Genomic DNA, 20,584 nt, shown 5'->3' with positions numbered 1-20,584 from the left:
GCGCTGGAGCGCCGAGCGCGGGGCACTGTGGGAGTTGTAGGCGGTGCGGTGACACCTCCCTGTGTGCGGCTCGGCGCGCGGGGCACTGTGGGAGTTGTAGGCGCGCGGCGCGGGCCCGGCTGGAGGTGCGTGAGCGGGGCCGGGGGGAGCGGGCCGGGGGTCACCGGGAGGGGCCACCGGGAGGGGCCACCGGGAGGGGCCACCGGGAGGGGCCACCGGGAGGGGCCACCGGGAGGGGTCCGTGTGAAGGGTCACTGTGAAGGCTTCGTGTGAGGGATCCCCGTATGGAGTCCTTGTTAGGGCCCTGTGTGACTCCCTGTGAGGATTCCCCGTGAGCGATCCCTGTGAGGGATCCCTGTGATGGTTCCTGTGACAGTCCCTGTGAGGATTCCCCATGAGCGATCCCTGTGAGGGATCCCTTTGATGGTTCCTGTGACAGTCCCTGTGATGGTTCCTGTGAGGGATCCCTGTGATGGTTCCTGTGACAGTCCCTGTGAGGATTCCCCATGAGCGATCCCTGTGAGGGATCCCTGTGATGGTTCCTGTGAGGGATCCCTGTGGTGGTTCCTGTGACAGTCCCTGTGGTGGTTCCTGTGACAGTCCCTGTGAGGATTCCCCGTGAAGGGCCCTGGGAGGGGGTCCCGCTCGCCCCGTCCCGCCCCCTGGCCCTGACCGTCCCCAGGGCTGCCCCAGGGTCTGTGTCCCGCCTTGTGCTGTGACACCAGCGCGGCCCCGGCTGTGGGGCCAGTCCGGGCTGGGGCCGGGGGGCCGAGGGGGCACAGTCACCCCTGCCCTGCCCTGCCCTGCCCTGCCCGGGTGACCTCCCAGGGGGACAGGGACACTCAGGGGTTGTGGTCACTGCCCCAAAGGGAAGTTCTGGCCAGGTGGAGGTTGGTCTCTTCTCCCAGGCACTCAGCAGTAGGACAAGGGGGCACGATGGGCTCAAGCTCTGCCAGGGGAAATTGAAGTTGGAGAGCAGAAAGAAATTCTTTGCAGAGAGAGTGCTCAGGGATTGGAATGGGCTGCCCAGAGAGGGGGTGGATTCCCCATCCCTGGAGGTTTTTCAGCTGAGCTTGGCCGTGGCACTGAGTGCCATGATCTGGTAAAGGGACTGGAGTTGGCCCAAGGGTTGGACTGGATGATCTCAGAGGGCTTTTCCAACCCAGTCAATTCTATGATTCTCTGCTCACCCCTGGAGCTGGGGGCAGTTTGGGTGTTTTCTGGCACTTTGTGGGTGTGGAGGGTGGTCAGTGACAATGTGGGGTGAGTGGGAGAGCAACGTGGGCCTCCTAAATCATGGAATTACAGGATGGTTTGGGTTGGAAGGGACCTCAAAGCCCATCCAGTGCCACCCCCTGCCATGGGCAGGGACACCTCCCACCAGCCCAGGTTGTTCCAAGCCCTGTCCAGCCTGGCCTTGGGCACTCCCAGGGATGGGGCAGCCACAGCTCCTCTGCCCAACCTGTGCCAGGGCACCCTCAGGGAGCTGCTCCAGAGGCCTCAGGAGCAGTGACATGTGGCCCCATGTGGCAGAACAGAGGTGGGAACATTCCCTTTTGCCACCTTGTCTTTGTGTTTTTCCCTGTTTAACCTCAGAAGGGCAGAGGGGCCCCAGGGTGGCCCAGATGGGACAGAGAGACAAATTTGGGTGTAGGATGGCAGGACAGACAAGGGGAGAGGGGATATCCTAGAACTGAGCTGTTTCCTCTCAGGATTGTTGTTAGATGAGCATCTACACGAAATTCCAGAGCAGACCCTCAAGTGACTCTGCTCTGTCGTTTTGTTTGTCTCACCCACCCAGGAATAGCACAAGGTCTGGGCTGCAGAGTCATTTCTCCTGATTTATTTATGTTTGGTTTCTCAAACAGTGACTGTGGGGATCTGTGGGATATTTCTGGGTTAGGGAAAGGCCTCTGCTCGTGCTGGAAGCCTGGAATGTGCCTGACACATTCCTGAGCCCTGTGGGTAGTGTTACACCTTTGGAATCATGGAATATCCTGAGCTGGAAGGGACACACAGAGATCATCCAGTCCAACTCCAGGCCATGCACAGACACCCCAACAATCCCACCCTGTGCCCCAGAGCATCATCCAAACCCTCCTGGAGCTCTGGCAGCCTTGGGGCTGTGCCCACTGCCCTGGGGAGCCTGGTCAGTGCCCACCACCCTCTGGGGGAAGGACCTTTCCCTGAGATCCAACCTGACCCTGCCCTGACACAGCTCCAGCCCTTCCCTGTGCCCTGTCCCTGCCCTGACACAGCTCCAGCCATTCCCTGTGCCCTGTCCCTGCCCTGGCACAGCTCCAGCCATTCCCTGTGCCCTGTCCCTGCCCTGACACAGCTCCAGCCATTCCCTGTGCCCTGTCCCTGCCCTGGCACAGCTCCAGCCCTTCCCTGGGTGCTGTCCCTGCCCTGACACAGCTCCAGCCATTCCCTGTGCCCTGTCCCTGTCACACAGAGCAGAGACTGCAAAAGCTCAGTTATTTTTCCAATTTAACTGCTCAGGATTGTCTCTCAGACAATTCTCCCCAACAGCCCCTGAACTGCTGCCCCCAGGAGGGTTTGTGTGTGGTCAGGTTGGGGTTAATCCCAAGTCAAGCTCCAGATTTGCAGTAGAAGGTGCCCCTGGAAGGGCTTGGAATGAAATGGGCCTTGAGGTTCCTTGTAACCTAATCCATTCTGTGATGATTCTATGACAGGACAAGGGAGTGGCTTCCCACTGCCAGAGGGCAGGGATAGATGGGATATTAGAAGGAAATTCTTCCCTGTGAGGGTGGGCAGGCCCTGGCACAGGTTGGGCAGAGGAGCTGTGGCTGCCCCATCCCTGGGAGTGTCCAAGGCCAGGCTGGACAGGGCTTGGAGCACCCTGGGACAGTGGGAGGTGTCCCTGCCCATGGCAGGGGGTGGCACAAAGTGATCTCTAAGGTCCCTTCCAACCCAAACCATTCCATGATTTATTCCAGGTGTAATGGAAAGCAGGATCTGTCCCTCTGGCACTGGAAGGTGCCAGCAGACTCTGCTGCCATTCCAAGTCTCCCTGCAGATCTGAGCCCATTTCAGTTGGCAGCTGAGTGTCATAAGCTTGACACTTGGATCCAATTAACTTCACATCTGCCTGGACATCCAAAGAGGCTGGAGCATCCCCAGGCTGGGCTGGAGGAGACAGGAAATTGAGGTCAAGGCCCAGCAGCAGCTCCTGGGGTTCCACCCAGACACAGCTGAGTCCTTGTGTGCCCATCTCGGGGTCACCTTCCTCCCTCTGCCCAGGGAAACACCCCAGGAGTCCTAAATCCAATCTGTAGCTGGTGCAGAGCACCACGGGGTGTTTGGCAGCAGCTGGAGAGGGGAAGTGTGGGCTGGTGCACAGGAGGGCTGGGCTGGAGATGCCCCGAGCCCCTCTGTGGCTGGGACACGCCTGGAGGTGCCTCATCAAACAGGAGGTGCAGAGGAGGAGTCCTGTGGTACTTTGGTGCCAGACAAAGCCCTTGGGGGGTTTTTTGTACTTGCACTGATTCAGGAACTCATTCAGGCTGCCACAAAGCCTGTCTGGGGGTGTTTGTGGCTGTGCAGGGTCTGAGCTCCTCAAAATTGGGGTCTGCAGATGTTGAGGGGAAATGGCCAAGCCGAGGCTGTTCTTTACAGAGCTGCTGCATTTCCTTTATTTCATAATGACTAAGATGGATTTAATTAGGAACCATCTCTGTGTTCAGCTGAATAATGCTCTTTGTTTATTGCTGGAGCTGTTTGGGGAGATGGAAATAGGTTGGTGCTCGTCAGAAGCAGCTTTTATTCCTCTGGACTTGCTGGTGCTGCAGAGAGTTGGCAGAATCCAACAAGATATCCATGCAGAGGAATCCTTAAAGAGACGGGAATAAGTGTTGGGTGGAATCACTGGAGGGGCAATCCCAGTGAGAATCTGCTGCTCCTCTGATTGCCTGTTCAGCCCTTTGTCCCCTGCAGTAGGAGTTGCCTGGAGAATCTGGGAGCAGGCAGCTGTGGGATGTGGGATCTGCCTGCCTGGAATCTGTGGGAGCTTTCTGCCCTGATTTTTGGGGAAGGAGGGAGAAGGAGCTTCTGCAGTTATTGCTGTGGGGGTGATGAAAGGGAAAGTTTGAAACAGGATTTCAAAGGCTGGGCTTCCTCAGGCACATTTCCCTGCGAGAGCTCTGCAAACTTGTGTGGGACCACTGCAGAATCTCATTTGTTTTCCCTGTCTGCAGCAGCAGCAGCTTCTGCAGAGATGGAGTGCAGGAGCCAGAGCTGACAGGAAGATTTTTATGCCACCAGGAACTTTGGGAGACTATGGAATAGGATGTGAAAGAGGGATGTGTCAGTACTCAAAAGCAGAGCCTGCCAGTGGACCAGACGTGTTCCCTCTGGATTCCAGCAGCCCCAGCACAGTGCAGGAAACCTGGCTGGAAAACTCTGGGATGATCCAGTAAAGGATGAGGGTATTTATGGCTCCCTGTTCTTTAAGCAGCACTTGGGTTTGGTCTCTTGGGCTGGAGTGGGACGATTGCAGACCTCAAGCCCTTGGAGTTCTGTGCAGCAGCCAGGGCTGGTTGGGCCTGGGGGTGGAGCTGTGGCTGGGAGGGAGGGATGGCTGGGCCGTGTCTGACCCCTCCAACAAGGCATTTCACCTGGAGAATCATGGAGTGGGTTGGGTTGGAAGGGACCTCAAAGCCCATCCAGTCCCACCCCCTGCCATGAGCAGGGACACCTCCCACCAGCCCAGGTTGTTCCAAGCCCTGTCCAGCCTGGCCTTGGACACTCCCAGGGATGGGGCAGCCACAGCTCCTCTGGGCACCTGTGCCAGGGCCTGCCCACCCTCACAGCCAGGAATTCCTTCCCCACATCCCATCTATCCCTGCCCTCTGGCAGTGGGAAGCCATTCCCCTTGTCCTGTCCCTCCATCCCTTGTCCCCAGTCCCTCTCCAGCTCTCCTGGAGCCCCTTCAGGCTCTGGAAGGGGCTCTCAGGTGTCCCTGGAGCCCCTTCAGGCTTCTCCAGGTGACCCCCCCAGCTCTCCCAGCCTGGCTCCAGAGCAGAGGGGCTCCAACCCTGGAGCATCTCCGGGGCCTCCTCTGGACTCTCTCCAGCAGCTCCATGTCCTTCCTGTGCTGGGCCCAGGGCTGGGGCAGCTCTGCAGGGGGGTCTCACCTGAGGGGGCAGAGGGGCACAATCCCCCCCTCCCTGCTGCCCACACTGTGGGACCAGCCCAGGGCACGGGGGGTTCTGGGCTGGGGCTTGTCCAGCCTCACCCACCAAGGAAAGAACCCTAAACCAACGAGATTCCCAGCTCAGTTGGAGTCTTTGAACATTTTACCTTCAATGTGGAGGTTTTGAAGCCAATTCAAAAAAGTCAGATGTTTCCAACAAACACAGGCAGAGGAACTTGTGGTGGTTTCTTGCAGAGATTTCTTGGGAGCAGGGGATGAAAGGGAATGTGGTGCAGGTGCTTGTGGGATGGATGGATGGATGGATGGATGGATGGATGGATGGATGGATGGATGGATGGATGGATGGATTGATGGATGGAGGTTTGGCAGCCCTGCCTGAGCTTGGCATGCCAGGTTCTGAGGAATTGCCTGGAGCTCTGCTTTTCCTGCTGAGCCTGAGGAATCATCTGGGAGGCTGTGACTGATTCTGGCCCTGTTTTATTTAGAAAATCTCTCTATCTTGCTCTGGTCTCTGTGCCATTTTTTAAATGCATTTGGCTGTCAAGGTGTCAAAATGTGCAGAATTGCTTTTGGAGTTTATCTCCCAGTCCATCCATCTTTGGCTTTCATCAGGTGCCTTTATATCCCCCGGGAGAGAACCTGCAGCTCCTCCAGGGTGTCTGTGGCACCTGCAGCAGGGACATCCCATGGGCTGGGGCCTCAAGGGTGCAACACAAGCTGATGTCATCGGCGCTGCTGGTGGCTCCAGGCCCAGCACGGATGGGAGTCCCCACTTCTGTCACTCCTCGATGCTCCTCAGCAGAGTCTCCAGGCTCCAGCAACATGTGTGACCTGTATCCCTCTTCCCTGGGGAAAGGACTGGGCCTCTCTGGGGGCTGTGGAGCTGAGGGTTCTTTTCTCCTGGCTGTAAGGCTGGTGTGCTCTCAGTGCTGTGCTCAGGGCAGGCACACCCTGGTGCCATAGGCTGGGGAGGATGAGGAGAGCAGTCCATGATGTGCAGGAGAAAATGGGTGTCTTGGTGGACTGAAGGAAGTGTTAGTGGTGCAGCTTCCCACCTGCAGGACAGGTGAGATCAGCTTTTGTTTTATCTTTAAGGATATAAATAAGTATCTTTGCTGAGTTCCTTCCTTACCTTGCAGAGATGGACATGAAGAATTTCCTTCCTCCTATATTGGCAGCTTGTGGAGGTTGTGGTTGAAGGTCCCCAGGACCTCCAGCTCCTCCTCTTTGCACCTTGGATAGTTTCTGCTGCACCTTCCCTGGGGCTGTTGGCTCTCTGGGATCTCTGTTTTGCGTGGTCTGGACTCAGAGAAGGAGAATTCTTCCAGCAGGGCTGTTGCTGCTTTGTGACAGAGATAAATGCAGATCCAAGCCTTTTCTCCCATGTACAGGCAGCAGATCCTGCCCCAGCAGACTGTGATGGACAAGGATATAAACTGTTGGGTCTCACCTCTTTCTGTGTCTGCCAACCCCCAGTGATTGGAGTTCTCCTCCCTTGGAACAGGCTGTAAATCCTGGATGCTCCGTGCCATGGCTGGGTGCCGAGGAAGTGCCTGATGGCTCCCAGGCCGTGCTGAGGCTGCTCTGCCAGCAGAGAGATGGGGAAAAGGTACTTCTGTGACTACTGTGACAGGTCCTTCCAGGACAACCTGCACAACAGGAAGAAACATCTCAATGGAGTGCAGCATCTCCGGGCTAAGAGAGTCTGGTACGACTTATTCCGAGGTGGGTGCTCTCAGCTGTCTGCCACGCCCTCCTGGGGCTGGGCACCTGATGGATGAGGTGGGGGAGTGGGAATAGAGGGTAAATCAGCACTGGTGGCTTATACACTCTGTGTGCCTGTGAACTGTGCACCTGATGCTGTTGCCTCAGGCAGTGTCAGAGGCCAAACCCTTGTGTGAGGCTCTGACCTGGCTCACCACACAGTTCCAGAAGTGTCAGTGCCACCTGAGGAATGCCATGGGAATGTGTGTCCAGGGTCTCAGGGAGAGCAGGACTCTGCATTCTGGCTGTAGCAAAGGCTGGCTGTGAAACCACTGCCTGTGTGTTCCTCTGATTCCTGCTGGTTCCTGAGCTGTTTGGGACAGGATGGGATATTGCTGTGCAGGGATCCTTACCTGCCCTCACCCGTTGTGTCCCCAGATGCTGCTGCCATCCTGCAGGAGGAGCAAACCAAGAAACCTTGTCGGAAGTTTCTGCAGACAGGTGAGGAGTTCTGGGGTGGAAAGGAGTGCCTGGGCTCCAGCAGCTCCTTGGAGAGCCCGCCCAGGGCAGGAGGGAGGGCCCTGGGCCTGTGTGTGCAGCATCCAGCGTGGGTGGGCGATGGACATGGAGCTTGGCTTTGCCTGCACAAGGCAGGACCTCGTGTGGGGAGCTCTCATGGAGCTCTGTGGCTTTTCCCAAGGCTGCAAAAGACCTTTAAGGTCACCAAGTCCTTTTGTCAACCCAGCACCACCATGTTCACCACTAACCATGTCTTCAAGTGCCACACCCACACGTTTGTTAAACACTCCAGGGGTGGTAACTCCACCATTCCATACAACCCTTTCCATGAAGAAATTTTGCCTTATATCTAATCTAGTGGATTTTGAAACGGAAATTGAATTTTGAATTCCCACAATTTTGTTGCAGGACAGTGTGATTTTGGGCCCAACTGCAGATTTTCCCACATGACAGAGCAGGACCTGGAGAAGCTGAATGCCCAGGTTCAAGGTGAGTCCTCCAACAAGGAAATGTCCAGGGGTCTCCTTGGAGGGGGGCTGTGCAGCCTGTGGCCCTGTGCTGCCTGCATGGGGCCAGCAGAGCAGGGATCCCTCCTGCCTCCCAGTGCTGAGTGAGCCTGGAGCCCGGGAATGCTGCAGTTTGTCACGTGCTCCCTGCTCTGGAGCTGCTGGCACGGACACAAACCTGGAGCTGAGCTGTGCTGTTACCACTTGGCAGCAAGAGTCTGGAGTGGGCTTTGTGAGCCCTCGGGGTTTTACTCAGTCAGGGAATAAAAACTGTCAGCAGCAGAGGGCACTGGTACATCACTTCCCCTTAAATTTAGGGATTTGGTTCACCCCATCTCTCTGCCATTGCCAGGGCCCTGCTGCTTCCACCTGTGGGAAGAGCTGGTCTGGTGTGGGGCTGTGCTGAGGAGAGCACTTGGACCCAGGAACAGCCTCTGCTCGTGTGGCTTTGGTGGAACTGAAGTGTGGGCAGAGGGTGGGTGGCACCTGCTCCCTGCTGGGAGGTTCCAGAGAACTTCTGAACTTTCTCCTTCTCAACTACCACCTCTTTTCCCTGAAAGGGGTGACAGCTTTGTTTTCTCCATAGGGGTTGGAGTAAGTCATAGAATCATGGAATGGTTGGGGTTGGAAGGGACCTCAAAGCTCATCCAGTGCCACCCCCAGCCTTGGGCAGGGACACCTCCCACTAGAACAGGTTGCTCCAAGCCCTTCCAACCCTTCTTGAGCACTTCCAGGGAGTGTGAGCGAGGTGTTGGCAAGAACTCATGGAATGGCTGAGATCTCCACTGGAGATCACCTGGTCCCAACCCTGCCTTGCTCAAAGCAGGGTGAGCTCAAGCAGGGTGCTCAGGAGCACTTCCAGTTGTGTTTGGAATATCTCTGAGGCTGGAGACTGCAGCCTCTGTGAGTGACCTGGTCCAATGTTTGACTAAGTTCATAATAAAAATGTATATTTTTAAAAAATATAAGTGGAAATTCCATATGGAAATTCCTGTATTTTGGCTTGTGCCCACTGTCTGTTGCCTTCACCAGACTCCCTCCAGTATGCCCAGCACGGGGCACAGCACAGGGCACAGCATGGGAAGCCCAGCACGGGGCACAGCACAGGGCACAGCATGGGAAGCCCAGCACTGGGCACAGCACGGGGCACAGCACCCAGGCACGGCCTCACAGTGTGAAGCAGAGGAAGGATCCCTTCCTCCCCCTGCTCCCAGTGCCCCCCACTCCCTGAAGCCAGCTGTTGTTTTGTCAGTCCTCTGGAAAACCCGGCTGACGTGTTGGAAGTGTGTGTGTGAGATGTGAGGTGGGGGGGGGGGTTAAAGCCCCTCCGGCCCTCTGAGGGCCCCAGTGTGGGGAGGCCGAGCTCGGGGAAGGCCCCCCGGAGCTGCTGCGGTGCCCTCCGTGCTGAGTCAGTGTGTGACTGCCCGAGGTGACTCTGGATCGATCGCTCATCCGCGCTGAAGTCAATACAGCACCGCGGGGACCGAGCGCTCCAGCCCGTCCCGGAGCGGCCGCGCCTCCAAACCTGTCCCTGACCCCTCCCTGCCGGCTCCCAGGGTGGCACAGGGTGGCACAGGGTGGCAGCATCCCGTGGCCTTTGCCGGCGGTGCCGGCTGTTCCTGCAGGGCGGTGGGAGCTCTGTGGAGCGGAGCTGGCAGCTCCTGTGCGCTCGGGCAGCTTCCCCTGCCAATTACCCTTGTTATTGAATATTGACTCCTGTCAAATGGGTCGGCTGTAAGTGCAGGATTGGCTGGGGAGAGCCGAGTCCGCCGAGATTACTTGGAAACCTTGTATTTGTGTTACGGAGTGAAGCACTTAATGTACCAATTAGCCCTGGAGGAGCGAGGGCCGGGGGTGGGGGCGCCTGGTGGGAGCGTTCAGCGCTCACCTGTGGTGAGTGTGGCTCGGGGAGTGCTGTGAGAGCCGAGCATCGCACGGACCCTCACCCTGATCAGAGGGCTCGGAGGGGTTTGGGGGAGGGAAAGGCTCGGCAGGACGCGGTGAAGGAGAGGCGGAGGCTGTGCCAGGCACACGGGATGAAGGTCAGCTGTGTCTGGGGGACACTGCAGCACTCCTCGGGCTGCCACAGCATCCGTGTCTGAGGTGCTGAGGCTGAGTCAGGCCCACGTGTGGCAGGCTGTGATACCCACACTGCACACCCGATCCTCCATCAGTAATGTCCCCTCTGCATTCCCCCCCAGTCCCGGGTCTCTGTGGCACGAGCCATCCCAGCCAGCAGCCGGTGGGATGATCCAGTGCGGGCTGGAGCAGTGGTCTGGATCAGGCTGAGTGTCCGCAGGGATTTCCCAGCTGGGAGGTTCTGACAGGCTTGGAGCCGGGGGGGTTGGGGATTTCAGGTGAGCGGAGGCGCTGGAAGCTCCGGAGCCCTCCCACCCGTCTGTGCCGAGCCTGGTGTGACCTGGGGGTGACCAGGCCGGTGGGGCAGAGGGAACAGTGTCCTGGTGGTCCCTCCTCTCAGCCCTCCTCTTCTCAACTCGGTGCAGGCAAAGCCTTGTCTGACTATTTTAACACTGCTAAACCGTGATGGCACTTTTTTGTCATGTAAATATTGAACCTGGCCCTGAGTCCCTGCTGAGTGTTTGGTGTTGGTAGGTCGCTAACAAGGCATTTTCACAAGGCATTTTCCTCCCAGCCAAAGGAAACATTACATTATCCTTAACATTTGGCCTTTTTAATGCAGGGACTTCACTCTGTTGTTTGTGTAAGTCTTGTGGGTTAAGCAGGAAGATTTCTGGACGATTCCCTGTTCTAGAACAGCTTGGAGCATGGCCTACTTTGGCTTCAGCATCTCTGCACCCTGTAGAATATCCTCATCAAGAAGCAACAGTTTACACCTTCGGCAGGGAGGAAGGCATATTCCCAGCTGTTCCTGCATCAAAGCATTAGCCTTCTGCATCTGCTGCATCATTCATCAGCCAGACACTTCCAGGCTGTCATTTTAAGTACAGTCGTGTCAGAAAAAGTCACTGTCAAATTGCCATCTCCTTGCTCAGAGTTATTGGCTCCCCTCTAATCCGTGTCCCTGCTGCAGGTGGGATCAACCCAGCCTGGGCTCTGATGAGCTCCAGCCAGGCAGGGCTGTGAGGGAGGGCGAGGGCACAGCTGGGGGAGTGCAGCATATCCATGAGATTGAAAGGATATGAGGGACCCTGCTGGGGCAGCTGGAGGCAACTGGTTTAACTGGGCATGAACAGGCACAGAGCTCACAGCCTGCTGTGGGTGGTAGCTTGTTCAGCTGCTCCTCTCTCAGCCACAGTCTGGTGCTGTTCAGGTGCTCTGGAAGGGTTTGGGGTCCCACATCATCCACCCAGGGAGGGAGCTGCAGGATTTCATGTGCCTCCCTTTGCTGGGTGACCCTCCCATCCCAGTGGTCCCACCTCCTGTCCAGGGGTGCCTCACTCTGGAAGAAAACTCATGGTCAAAGTTGCCTGGGCAGAGAAGATAAATGTGGGCTCCCACTCTGGCATCATTAGAGGTGTTTCATGACTACAGACGCTCTGTTAATTGGCTGTAATTAGGCTTTGAAACAAGCACCGCAGTGAGGAGGAGGAGGAGGGGAAGCACCTTCACACCTGTCTGGCTGCTGCAGCCTGGCCGTGTGTGGGGAGTAAAGGGCTGGCAAAGGCCTTTCAGAGCCACTTCTTGGAATACCTGTTGGCATTCAGGGGGTGCTTCCAGTCTCAGGGTGGGTTTGGTGGTCTCTGATGGGATTTGTGTGCTCCAGAGGAAGATGAGTTGAAAGATTCACCTTTTTGATGGGCCTGTGTCAAGGTGGGAGAATTGCCTGTCCCTGCTGCCTTATTTCTGAGCCTGGGGGTTGGAATGCTCTGGAGCAGTAGCTCGTGGAGCTGTGGGAACAGGGAGCCAGCTGGATATCTTCCTAATGTGGACACCTGGGGCCTCATTTAGGCCAGTGTGAGCCTGGAGTGGTCCCACTGCACCCAGTGATCTTGTCTGGATGGGGGACTGTGAGTTGTGGCTGCTCCATCCTATTCTGGTGCCTTGGGGCTCCCTGCTCGGAACAGAGAGACTTCAGCTGTTTGTGATTTGTTCTGTGCTGGGCTTTGGAGCTGGATGAAGAGGAAATCTTAGTGGTAGGAAGAGGTGGGAGAGGTTTCTGTCTGTGATTTTCTTCCCTGACTCATCACAGCCACTGCTTGTCCTCTTGCTGAGGTGGGATGTGCCCAGGTGCTCAGGAGATGGAGACACCTGGAACAAAGACAAGTAAGGTGGTCAAGCTTGCCAGGGAAGTCTAACCTGGGAGCTGAACTTGGATACCCTGAGTCTGAGCAGTGCCCAGCTCTCCAGACTGAGCTTTCTGCCTCTCCATGCACCCACCTGGCCAGGTGGCTGGGCTGACCTCAGGTGGTTCTGCTGGGGCTTTGGTCCTTGGGAACAGCTGTGGGAGACTGGAGCAGTCCCATCTCCAGCCTTATCAGCAGGTTGCAGAGCAGCACCTGGACATCAGGCCCACAGCAGGCTGTCTGTGGTGGCACCGAGTCCCTCCTCACCCCTCCCAGCAGCACCAGATGAAAAGGCTGGATGACAAATTATCCATCTCCGGCTGCTCATTGTGTAGCACATTCCTGCCATCCTTATTAATATTCAACAGGCAGATGAATAATTGGTTGCCACCACTAGGATGGAGTGATCCTTCACTCTGCCCAAGCAGTATTAATTTCACACCCTGTCTGGAAACGTATAATGTTTTCCTTAAACGTGTGCCATATGGTGGGTGGGCGTGGAGGCGGCTCCGGGGGCGCGGCTGCTGTGGGGGCTGGCCCCGTCCCTGAACGGGATCAGGGATCCGCGGCGGGGCTGGAGGAGCAGGGCAGAGGGCACTGACACGCAGCTGCCTCTGCCTGCTCGTTATTATCACCAGGGTTTGGTTTTCATGAGTGTTGTGTGAGACGGGAAGTTTCCCCTGGGCTGGAGATGGGGTCGCTCCGTGCGTCTCTCGTCCCACTCCGCCTGTCGCAGTGGCTGTGGCAGTCGTGTCAGGACTCCTGCTAGACCCTGTTCTCTGCCAGCTCCCTCCCTGCTTCCCCACCAGTGCTGGGGGGACTGGGCAGCTCTGCTGACTGGGCACCTGTGCATTTGTGCCCATTGGGGGGAACTGGTGAGCACTGGACTGCCCCACTGGCTCCGTGCCCTTCTGCTCAGAGAGGATGAGGTGCCTGGGGGCATTCCCCCTCTCAACACTCCGGGGTGATGAGGGGTTGAAGGCTGGAAGGGACCCTTCCTAGACAGCAGAGGTTCCTGGCTGGTCTCCTTCCTCATTCCTAACTTGCATGAGAAATATAAGACAAGGTAATGGCTTCAAACTGAAAGGGGGTAAGTTTAGATTAGGTTTTGGGAAAAAAATGTTCTCTGTGAGAGTGGTGAGGTTGGGCAGGGAAGCTGTGGCTGCCCCTGGATCCCTGGAAGTGTCCAAGGCCAGGCTGGACAGGGCTTGGAGCAGCCTGGGCTGATGGGAGCTGTCCCTGCCCATGGCAGGGGGTGGAATGGGATGAGCTTTAAGGTCCCTTCCCACCCAAACCATCCTGTGCTCTAAATACAGGAACTTGTTCCTTGGCTCCCTCTGCCCTGGCTCTGCCCCTGTGCTGGTGTCAGGCTCCCACCAGGGCTCTGCAGGGCTGGGGACGTGTCCCAGTGAGCAGCTTACCCAGCCCTGACAGCAGCTCTGAAATCCCTGTGCTGGCTGGAACCCGCTCCCGGCACCTCCCAGGCTCTCCCAGCCTGCCAGGGCTGTTCCAGACGAGGATGAGGATGATCCACCCTGGGGGGAGATGTCAGTTCAGTGCCCACTGCGCTGCCTTAGCTCTTGTCCCTGGCTCTGCCTGGCTGGAGCTGTCACCAGGGATGACTCCAAGTGTCAGATGGCAGGAGGGCAGAGGAGGAGGGGCTGCCACAGGCATATTCCACACTCTGCACCATATGAAACTGTGCAGGGTAATGAGCAGCAGGTTTAATGGAGTGAGAGAACTGCAGCACGAGGATCTGGTGGCCCTCATGGCCCTCCCTCTGATCCTGCCCTCTCTGATGTGTCTCTCAACCAGGGGAGAAGAGGCTGAAGGAGCTGCAGCAGGAGGGAGCAGATATCCCACCTGGCACCATTGAGGACTGGCTGGAGAGGAGAGCCCAGAGGCTGAGTGCAGCTCAGAGTAACAGGTACAGGTGTCTGGGATCATCCAGGCGTGTTCTGGCTGCTGCTGCTGTCCCACAGGATGCAGAGGGGGCCCCACAGCAGGGCTGGGATGGGGGAAGGTGGAGGTTACCAGAGATCCCAAGTCTCATTGAACACCCACCCAGGACACATGAGGGGCCCGTGTGTGGATCCAGTCCTGCCTGCCCGTGTCAGAGATGTGTCCACACGTGTCCCTGTGTGCCAGGGGACAAGCCAGACCTTGGGAACAGCCACACCACGGGGCTGCTCCTTGCTGTCTGCAGAGTGCAGACGCACCTGGAAGGACAGTGCCAGCGTGGTGCCAAGTTATTAATGCCCACAGTTTGGTGGCAGGAGCCTGGTCTCATCTGTTGACAGCCTCCCCATGCCCTGCCTGCCCTGTCTGCCAGGGGGAGGTGGAACTGGCTCCTCCTCACAGTATCCCTCCGATTCGTGCCTGCCGCGCTGTTCCTGCTCACCTGACTGTGCCGCAGGCTTAATGGGATGACATTTGGGCGGGTGCCAAACGTCTCTTTTGTTCTCTCTCTGTTTGCTCCCGTCCTCTCTGTGTTTGGCCCGGGCAGGATCTTCCTTCTGCTGCTCGTCTGGGCTTGTTGCTCTGTGATTGTTCTGTCCCTCAGCTCAGCTTCCCTTGGCCCTGCAGTGCTGACCACATTCCAACCCCCCACACTTGGCTTGCCCCACTTTGCTTGTCCTGCCCATGAATCCCTGGATCTTGGGGTGGATCAGCCCTTACAGAAGATAGCCATCACTATTCCCAGAGGGATTTCCAGACCTTCAGCAGTTGGGTCCTGCTGCCTCCATAGATGCACAGGATTTCCAGGGCTGTTGCTTTTTTCCCAGACTCCCTGTCCTTGCAGGCTCAGAAACCATCTGCTACAGGAACTAAACACCCACTATTCAAACTTCCCTTTCTCCATCCAGCCTTTCCAACACCTGTCCTTATCATCTCCCTTCTGCCCTGGTGCTCTCCAGCCCCACATTCTCCTGAGCCACTGTATGCTTTGCTTTGTCTGCCAGAGCAGTTGTTCTGCTTTGCCAGGGCCTGTTTTCAGCAGATCCCTGTGCTCCTGGTTCCTGGGGAGTCCATTGTGCTCCTCCTGAAAGTGCTTCTAAGGACAAGGAGCTCCCTGTCCCTCCTGCAGCCCTCGAGGTCCCTGAAATGAGAGGATCCTTGGCACCACCCTGGACTAGAAGTGCATGTCCGTGGATGAGGAGCTGCCCCACTGCCTTCCACCCACCCCTGTCCCAGCCTGGCTGGGCTCAGGGAACAATCTGCATTTGGAATCCTCCACCTGAAGCCTGTTCCCAAAGTCAGACTGTGCCTTTGCTTTCTGGAGAGCTGGGGTGGAGCTGAGTGGAGTTCCTGGGGCTTGGATTACCCTGGTCCAGTGGAAGGTGTCTCTGCCCATGGCAGGGGGTGGAGTGAGAGGGGCTTTAAGGTCCCTTCCAGCCCAGGCCATGCCATGATTCTCTTAGCAGGGTGGGATTGATTTTTACCCTGATTTCCAAAGAAAACTGAGAGTGTTGATTTCCATCAGAAACAAAACTTGGTGATTTCCATCAGAAAAGGGTCTGAGGCCTCAAAGCTTCCAAGATACCCCAGGTTTTGTGAGCATGGCAGAGGGTAAAGGAGAGGGACCCCATTAACACCTTCATAAAGAAAATATTCTTGACCTTGCCCAGCACCAGAGAATGCACATGGGACAACACTCCAGCTGCAGGCAAACCTTTGATAGCACTTGTAGCTTATGAGACCCCAGGGAACTGAGTACCCAGCCAGCATCCTCCCTATTGATTAGTCCTGCTGCTCACGGAGCAGCTCATTAGGTGATGGCTGTGCTGTTCCACCCTGCAGCATTCCCTCTGCTCCCACCCACCTGCCTGAGCCACAGGGAGACACCAGATGGCCCTTCCCCAGGGACTGCTGTGTGTCCTCACAGTCCTGCCTCATCCTGGGCTCTGGACAATCCCCGTCCTGGGGATAAACCTTAAACCAAGTGACTTTGCCCTGTGTGAGTTGCCTGGAAAACACTGCACTCCTGGAGCTGGCTCTGGGCCATGCCAGCGGCCCCGCAGGGAGAGGAGGGTGCTGCTTCTCCCGAGGGTTATGTAAAAGAGTTTGATTAGGTTTCTTCTGGCATAACAATTAAAAAGATTCATCAGGATCCGAGGCAGAGGCCTGAGAAGCTGCAAGGCTGCTGTCAGGGCTTGTGTGAGAGAGCAAATGAGCTTCCTGCACTCAGGAATTAATGGAAAAGGTACACTTCCCATGAATGTAAACCTGCCCGGGTCAGGCTGGAGATGAAGGGCTGCTTCTTGCTCCTGCACTGCAGCCCAGTGTGGGGTTTGCAGGGCCCCCAACCAGCAAACCTGGGGGAGAGAGGGAGGGACAAAGTGATTCCCAGGCTGTGGGTCGGAGCAGGAGGAAGCCTGTTCCTTGTGCTGAAGGGTCCTTCGATGGAAACACCCCGTTGGTTTGGCAGCTCCTCCATTTCCGAGGGGTCCTTGTCCTTTGGGAAGTGCACAGCTGGCTTGGGATTCGAGCTGCTTGGAAAGAAACATCTGCTGATTCTGTTTGTTCTTCTCCAAGCTCAGCTGTGTGAGGAGTGGGGAGCAGCTGGGGCGGAGGGGAGGGGACCAGCCTGGTGCCACTGCCCCTCTGGGGGGCTGTGCCTGCTGATCCCCTACCTCGGTGCTCCCACTGGAGTTTTCCACAGGCAGGCGCTGCTTCAGGAGGCACTGGCTGCTGGGATGGGCTGGGGGTGGTTCCATGGCTGCTCTGGTAGGGGATGGGGATGGAGGAGGAATATACCCACTTGGTGATAACCAAACCCCTCCTCTGCTGGAGGGGCACAGGGAAGTCCAGCCCTGCTGTCCAGCTGAGACCCCCCATCTCACCTCATCCCTTTCCATCTCCCCCTCACAGTGCTCTTCCTGAGAAACCCGTGCCATTCCAGTACCCTCCGGGCTGGCCCCCAGTGCAGGAGCTGCCCCCGTCCCTGCAGGCCCCCCCGCCTGGGGGGTGGCCAGTGCCCCCCAGCCTGCAGTGGGGCTGAGGGAGGGGCACCCCACAGCTTGGCTGGGCATGGAATTCTTCCTCTGCCCTGGGAAGGACAGAATTCTTTACCTACACTTTTATATCAATAAAACCCTCCCCCTCCTTTACTGTGTGTGTCTGTTGCTGCTCTCCTGGCAGCCTCCCCTGGGCTGAGCTGCTCTGAGGTTGTCTCCCTGCCTCTGGAACGGGGATGTGTGCCCAGCAGAGCTGCAGCCCTGCTGAGGGGCTGCCTGCTGTCACCTGGAGCAGACATTCCCTGTTTCCCAGGGCAGGATCAGTCCCCGCGGAGTTCTGCTGTCTGTGCTGCCTGCTCAGTCCAGCTCCGTGCTGGGGTCCTGATCCAGGCTGGAGAAGGGAGCTGTAACCAGGTTTTTGGAACTGATGTTGAATTTCCTTGGGTGTTTATGACTTCTGTTGGTTCCTGGTAAATTCAGGGTGTGAACCTGCCTGGGTGCAGGAGCCTGGGGGGCTCCCCTCAGCCCTGCTCCTGCTTCCGCTGTGCCAGAGGCGAGGGGCAGGGAGGAAAAACATCCCAGGGTTTCTCCACAGGGACAGTTTGACAGACTTATCTCTCCTCACCAGGAAAGGGAGGGATGAGGGAGGCCCTTGGCGTTCTCAGGAAGGGCAGGGGTGCTGCAGCTTCCCTGGGTGAGGGGCATCCTGTCCGGCAGATCCCGGGATGCAGCTCTCCAGCAGTGGGGCTCTCCAGGAGGGCTGTGCCCGCCGCCAGCGCATTCCAGGTTTGGCTGGGCATGGAGCTGGTGGGTCCAGATTCATGAAGAGCACGGGCAGGAGCCAAATGCCTGTGGCCAAATCCTCCCTGGATCACACTGGCACTCGGCTGCCCAGGACAGGGCGGAGCTCCCACCTCAAGATGTGATGACAAATTGTCCCGGGAGCGTCAGCCCCATCCTGGGACACAGCTCTGACAGCAGCAGGGACTGGATGTGAGAGCAGCCTGGAAACAGCCTTGGCCAGAGCCTGGATGAGCTCTAAGCCAAACCAGGGGTGTTTTCATCCTGCCAGGCAGGAGCTCTCCAGGCTCTCTGGAGAGCAGGAGCACAGGGCTGGGGCTCTGAGGTTACAGGCTGGACCCCATGTCCCATCCTCACTTCCTGTTCAGCACAGGTGGATAAACGAGGGCATCCATATGGCATCTCTTTGGGAGTGACCTGGAGTCCCTGGAGCAAGGGAGCCCCGCCCCAGTGCAGAAGAGGCACAGCTGCAGGAGGCCAGGCAGGGAAGGGATGCAGATGCTCCAGAGTGGGAGCATGGACTGTGCCTGCTCTCTCCAGGCTGGGATGTGCCCCCATCCCTGTGCAGGGGGAGAGCCCCTGGGAGCCAGGGAGTGCTGGGGGGGCTCAGCCCATTCCCCCCAGCTGAGCAGGGGGCACAGTGACTGCTCCACTGATGCCCGTGGCACCTGGGACACACTCACGGGCACCTTCCAAGGAAATCACAGCCACTGGCACTGATGGATCAAGGAACTCCTGCTCCTGTCTCTCCCACAGGCATTTTTTCCCAATCAGCCTTCAAAATCCCTCAGTGTTCCTTGCCTGTATTTGGAACTGTGCTTTCATCAGCCCCCCAGGCCCATCCCTGCTCTGTGTGCTCCAGTCCTGATGGGTTTTCCAGCTGATCCAGGAGGTGTTGCTTTACCCAACGCTCCCAAACTTCACAACTCCGAATCTGCTCCCCAGATCCAGTTTAAATTTGGTGGAGAGGCCGGAGCTCCCGGCAGCTCCCTGGGCGAGCCGTGGATTGAGACTGTCACTGAAAATTCAGGTGTAAAACACAACAGCCACAGCCTCTCCACACTCTGCCTCGCTCCCCAAGAGAAGGGAAGTGAGAAATTCCCAATAAAACCCAAAAGGCAAGAGCGGGAGCATTCCCTGTGCAGCTCCAGCCTGTCTGGGGAGGTGAGAGAGGCTGCCTGGGGGGTTAATGAAAATGGGGGGTTTCCCACAAAAGCTGGTTTGATCTGAGGCTGACAGTCTGGGCTGAGCATTCTCTGCAGGATGTCCTGGATTGAGGGAGCAGAGCTGAGCATTCCCTGCAGGATGTCCTGGATTGAGGGAGCAGAGCTGAGCATTCCCTGCAGGATGTCCTGGATTCAGGGAGCTGTGGAGCTCCGAGGGCTCACAGGAGGCTGTACATTGGGGGTTTATGGGGCAGTGTTACAGCAGTGACAGGAGGTGTAACAATGCCGTGGATCACCACGGGGAGGGACACAGCCCGAGTGGGCTCATCCATGGAAAAACGCTGTGGGAGGAGGATGCTGGAGCAGGATGGACCTCCCGGCTCCTTCCCACAGGAATGGCTGGTACTGGATCCCAAGGGATGCTGCAGGGGTGGGCTCAGATCCCCAGGGTGGGGGTGAGGAGCTGCTGCCCGAGAGTGGGGCACAAGCCAAAGTGCCTTTGCTGGAGCAAGAGCCGGAGTAATTTATCGGGAAGCTTTTAGGGAAATGAGCCACCACTGGGCCCCTGCCAAGCACAGCCCGCTGGGCTCTGCCCGTGTCCTCTGGCAGCTCTTCCTGGGAGAGGGGGGGACAGGAGTGGGAATGGGGACAGGATGGGGACACGGGAGAGGACAGAACAGGGGCAAGGATGGAAGTGGGGATGGGGATGGAGATGGGGACACGAATGGAATAAAGGATGGGAGTAGGATTGGGGATGAGAATGGGGTTGGGGATAGAGGTGGGGTCAGGGATGGGGAAGGGGACAGGGATGGGAATGGGAATGGAGAGTGCTCAGGGATGAGGGTGAGAGAGGGACGGGGTTGGGAATGGGGGTGTGGAGATGGAGATAGAGATAAGGATAGGGCAGTGATGGAGATGGGAAGAGGGAACAGGGACAGAGATGGGAATGGAAATAAGGATGGGAATGGGACTGGGGATGGAGATGGGGACATGGATGAGGATGTGACCAAGACAGGGACAGAGCTGAGTCCTTCGCACACTCCTTGCAGCACCAGAGAGAAAAACACCCATTACCAATTTCTTCCCTTCCGATCCCGAACACCTCCCAGCACTGTGGAATCAGCCCCGCAACTCCCGCTGCTTCGGTGCCACTTTAGCTCCTCAGCCCCCGTGTCCGGGGACCCTGCGCAGGTCCTGCTCCCTCTCACCTCCCCTCGCCCGCGGCAGCCCCACCTCCAGCCACATTCCCTTTCTTTCCGCCTTCCTGGCGATCCCTGGATTGCATTATCCCGGAGCATGGCAGTTGCAGCAGCCGCAGAGCTCCGTCCCCGCTGCGGCAGAGCGGGACCCCCTGCTCCCCTCCCGCATCCCGCCGGAGCCGCCGGCTCCAAACCTGCCTGCAGAAATCCGTCCTCCCAATTCCCATTAAAATTAATTGAGCAGCTTTGAAACGCTGAGCTTGGGGGAATCGCCTTATTCCTTTTATCTA

At 57.5% G+C, this 20,584-nt stretch overlaps 1 protein-coding gene across 2 annotated transcripts; it reads left to right on the top strand.

The window, feature by feature from the left end:
* Positions 1–47: 47 nt before the first annotated feature.
* ZMAT5 (zinc finger matrin-type 5) lies at positions 48–19,853 on the top strand. Of its 2 annotated transcripts, none has more exons than XM_071572238.1 (6): positions 48–125; positions 6,681–6,901; positions 7,319–7,381; positions 7,808–7,888; positions 13,986–14,097; positions 18,303–19,853. In XM_071572238.1, exons 2-6 carry the CDS (start codon positions 6,775–6,777, stop codon positions 18,343–18,345), a joined length of 426 nt encoding a protein of 141 aa, XP_071428339.1. In that variant the 5' UTR covers positions 48–125; positions 6,681–6,774; the 3' UTR covers positions 18,346–19,853. The 2 variants fall into 2 exon arrangements, with proteins under 2 accessions (XP_071428339.1, XP_071428338.1); XM_071572237.1 differs by lacking the exon at positions 18,303–19,853 and adding an exon at positions 17,043–18,286.
* Positions 19,854–20,584: the final 731 nt, after the last annotated feature.

This window comes from Pithys albifrons, chromosome 17 (assembly GCF_047495875.1).
Source record: "Pithys albifrons albifrons isolate INPA30051 chromosome 17, PitAlb_v1, whole genome shotgun sequence".
Classification (NCBI taxonomy): Eukaryota; Metazoa; Chordata; class Aves; order Passeriformes; family Thamnophilidae; genus Pithys; species Pithys albifrons.
This window is presented reverse-complemented; position numbering and strand designations above follow the sequence as displayed.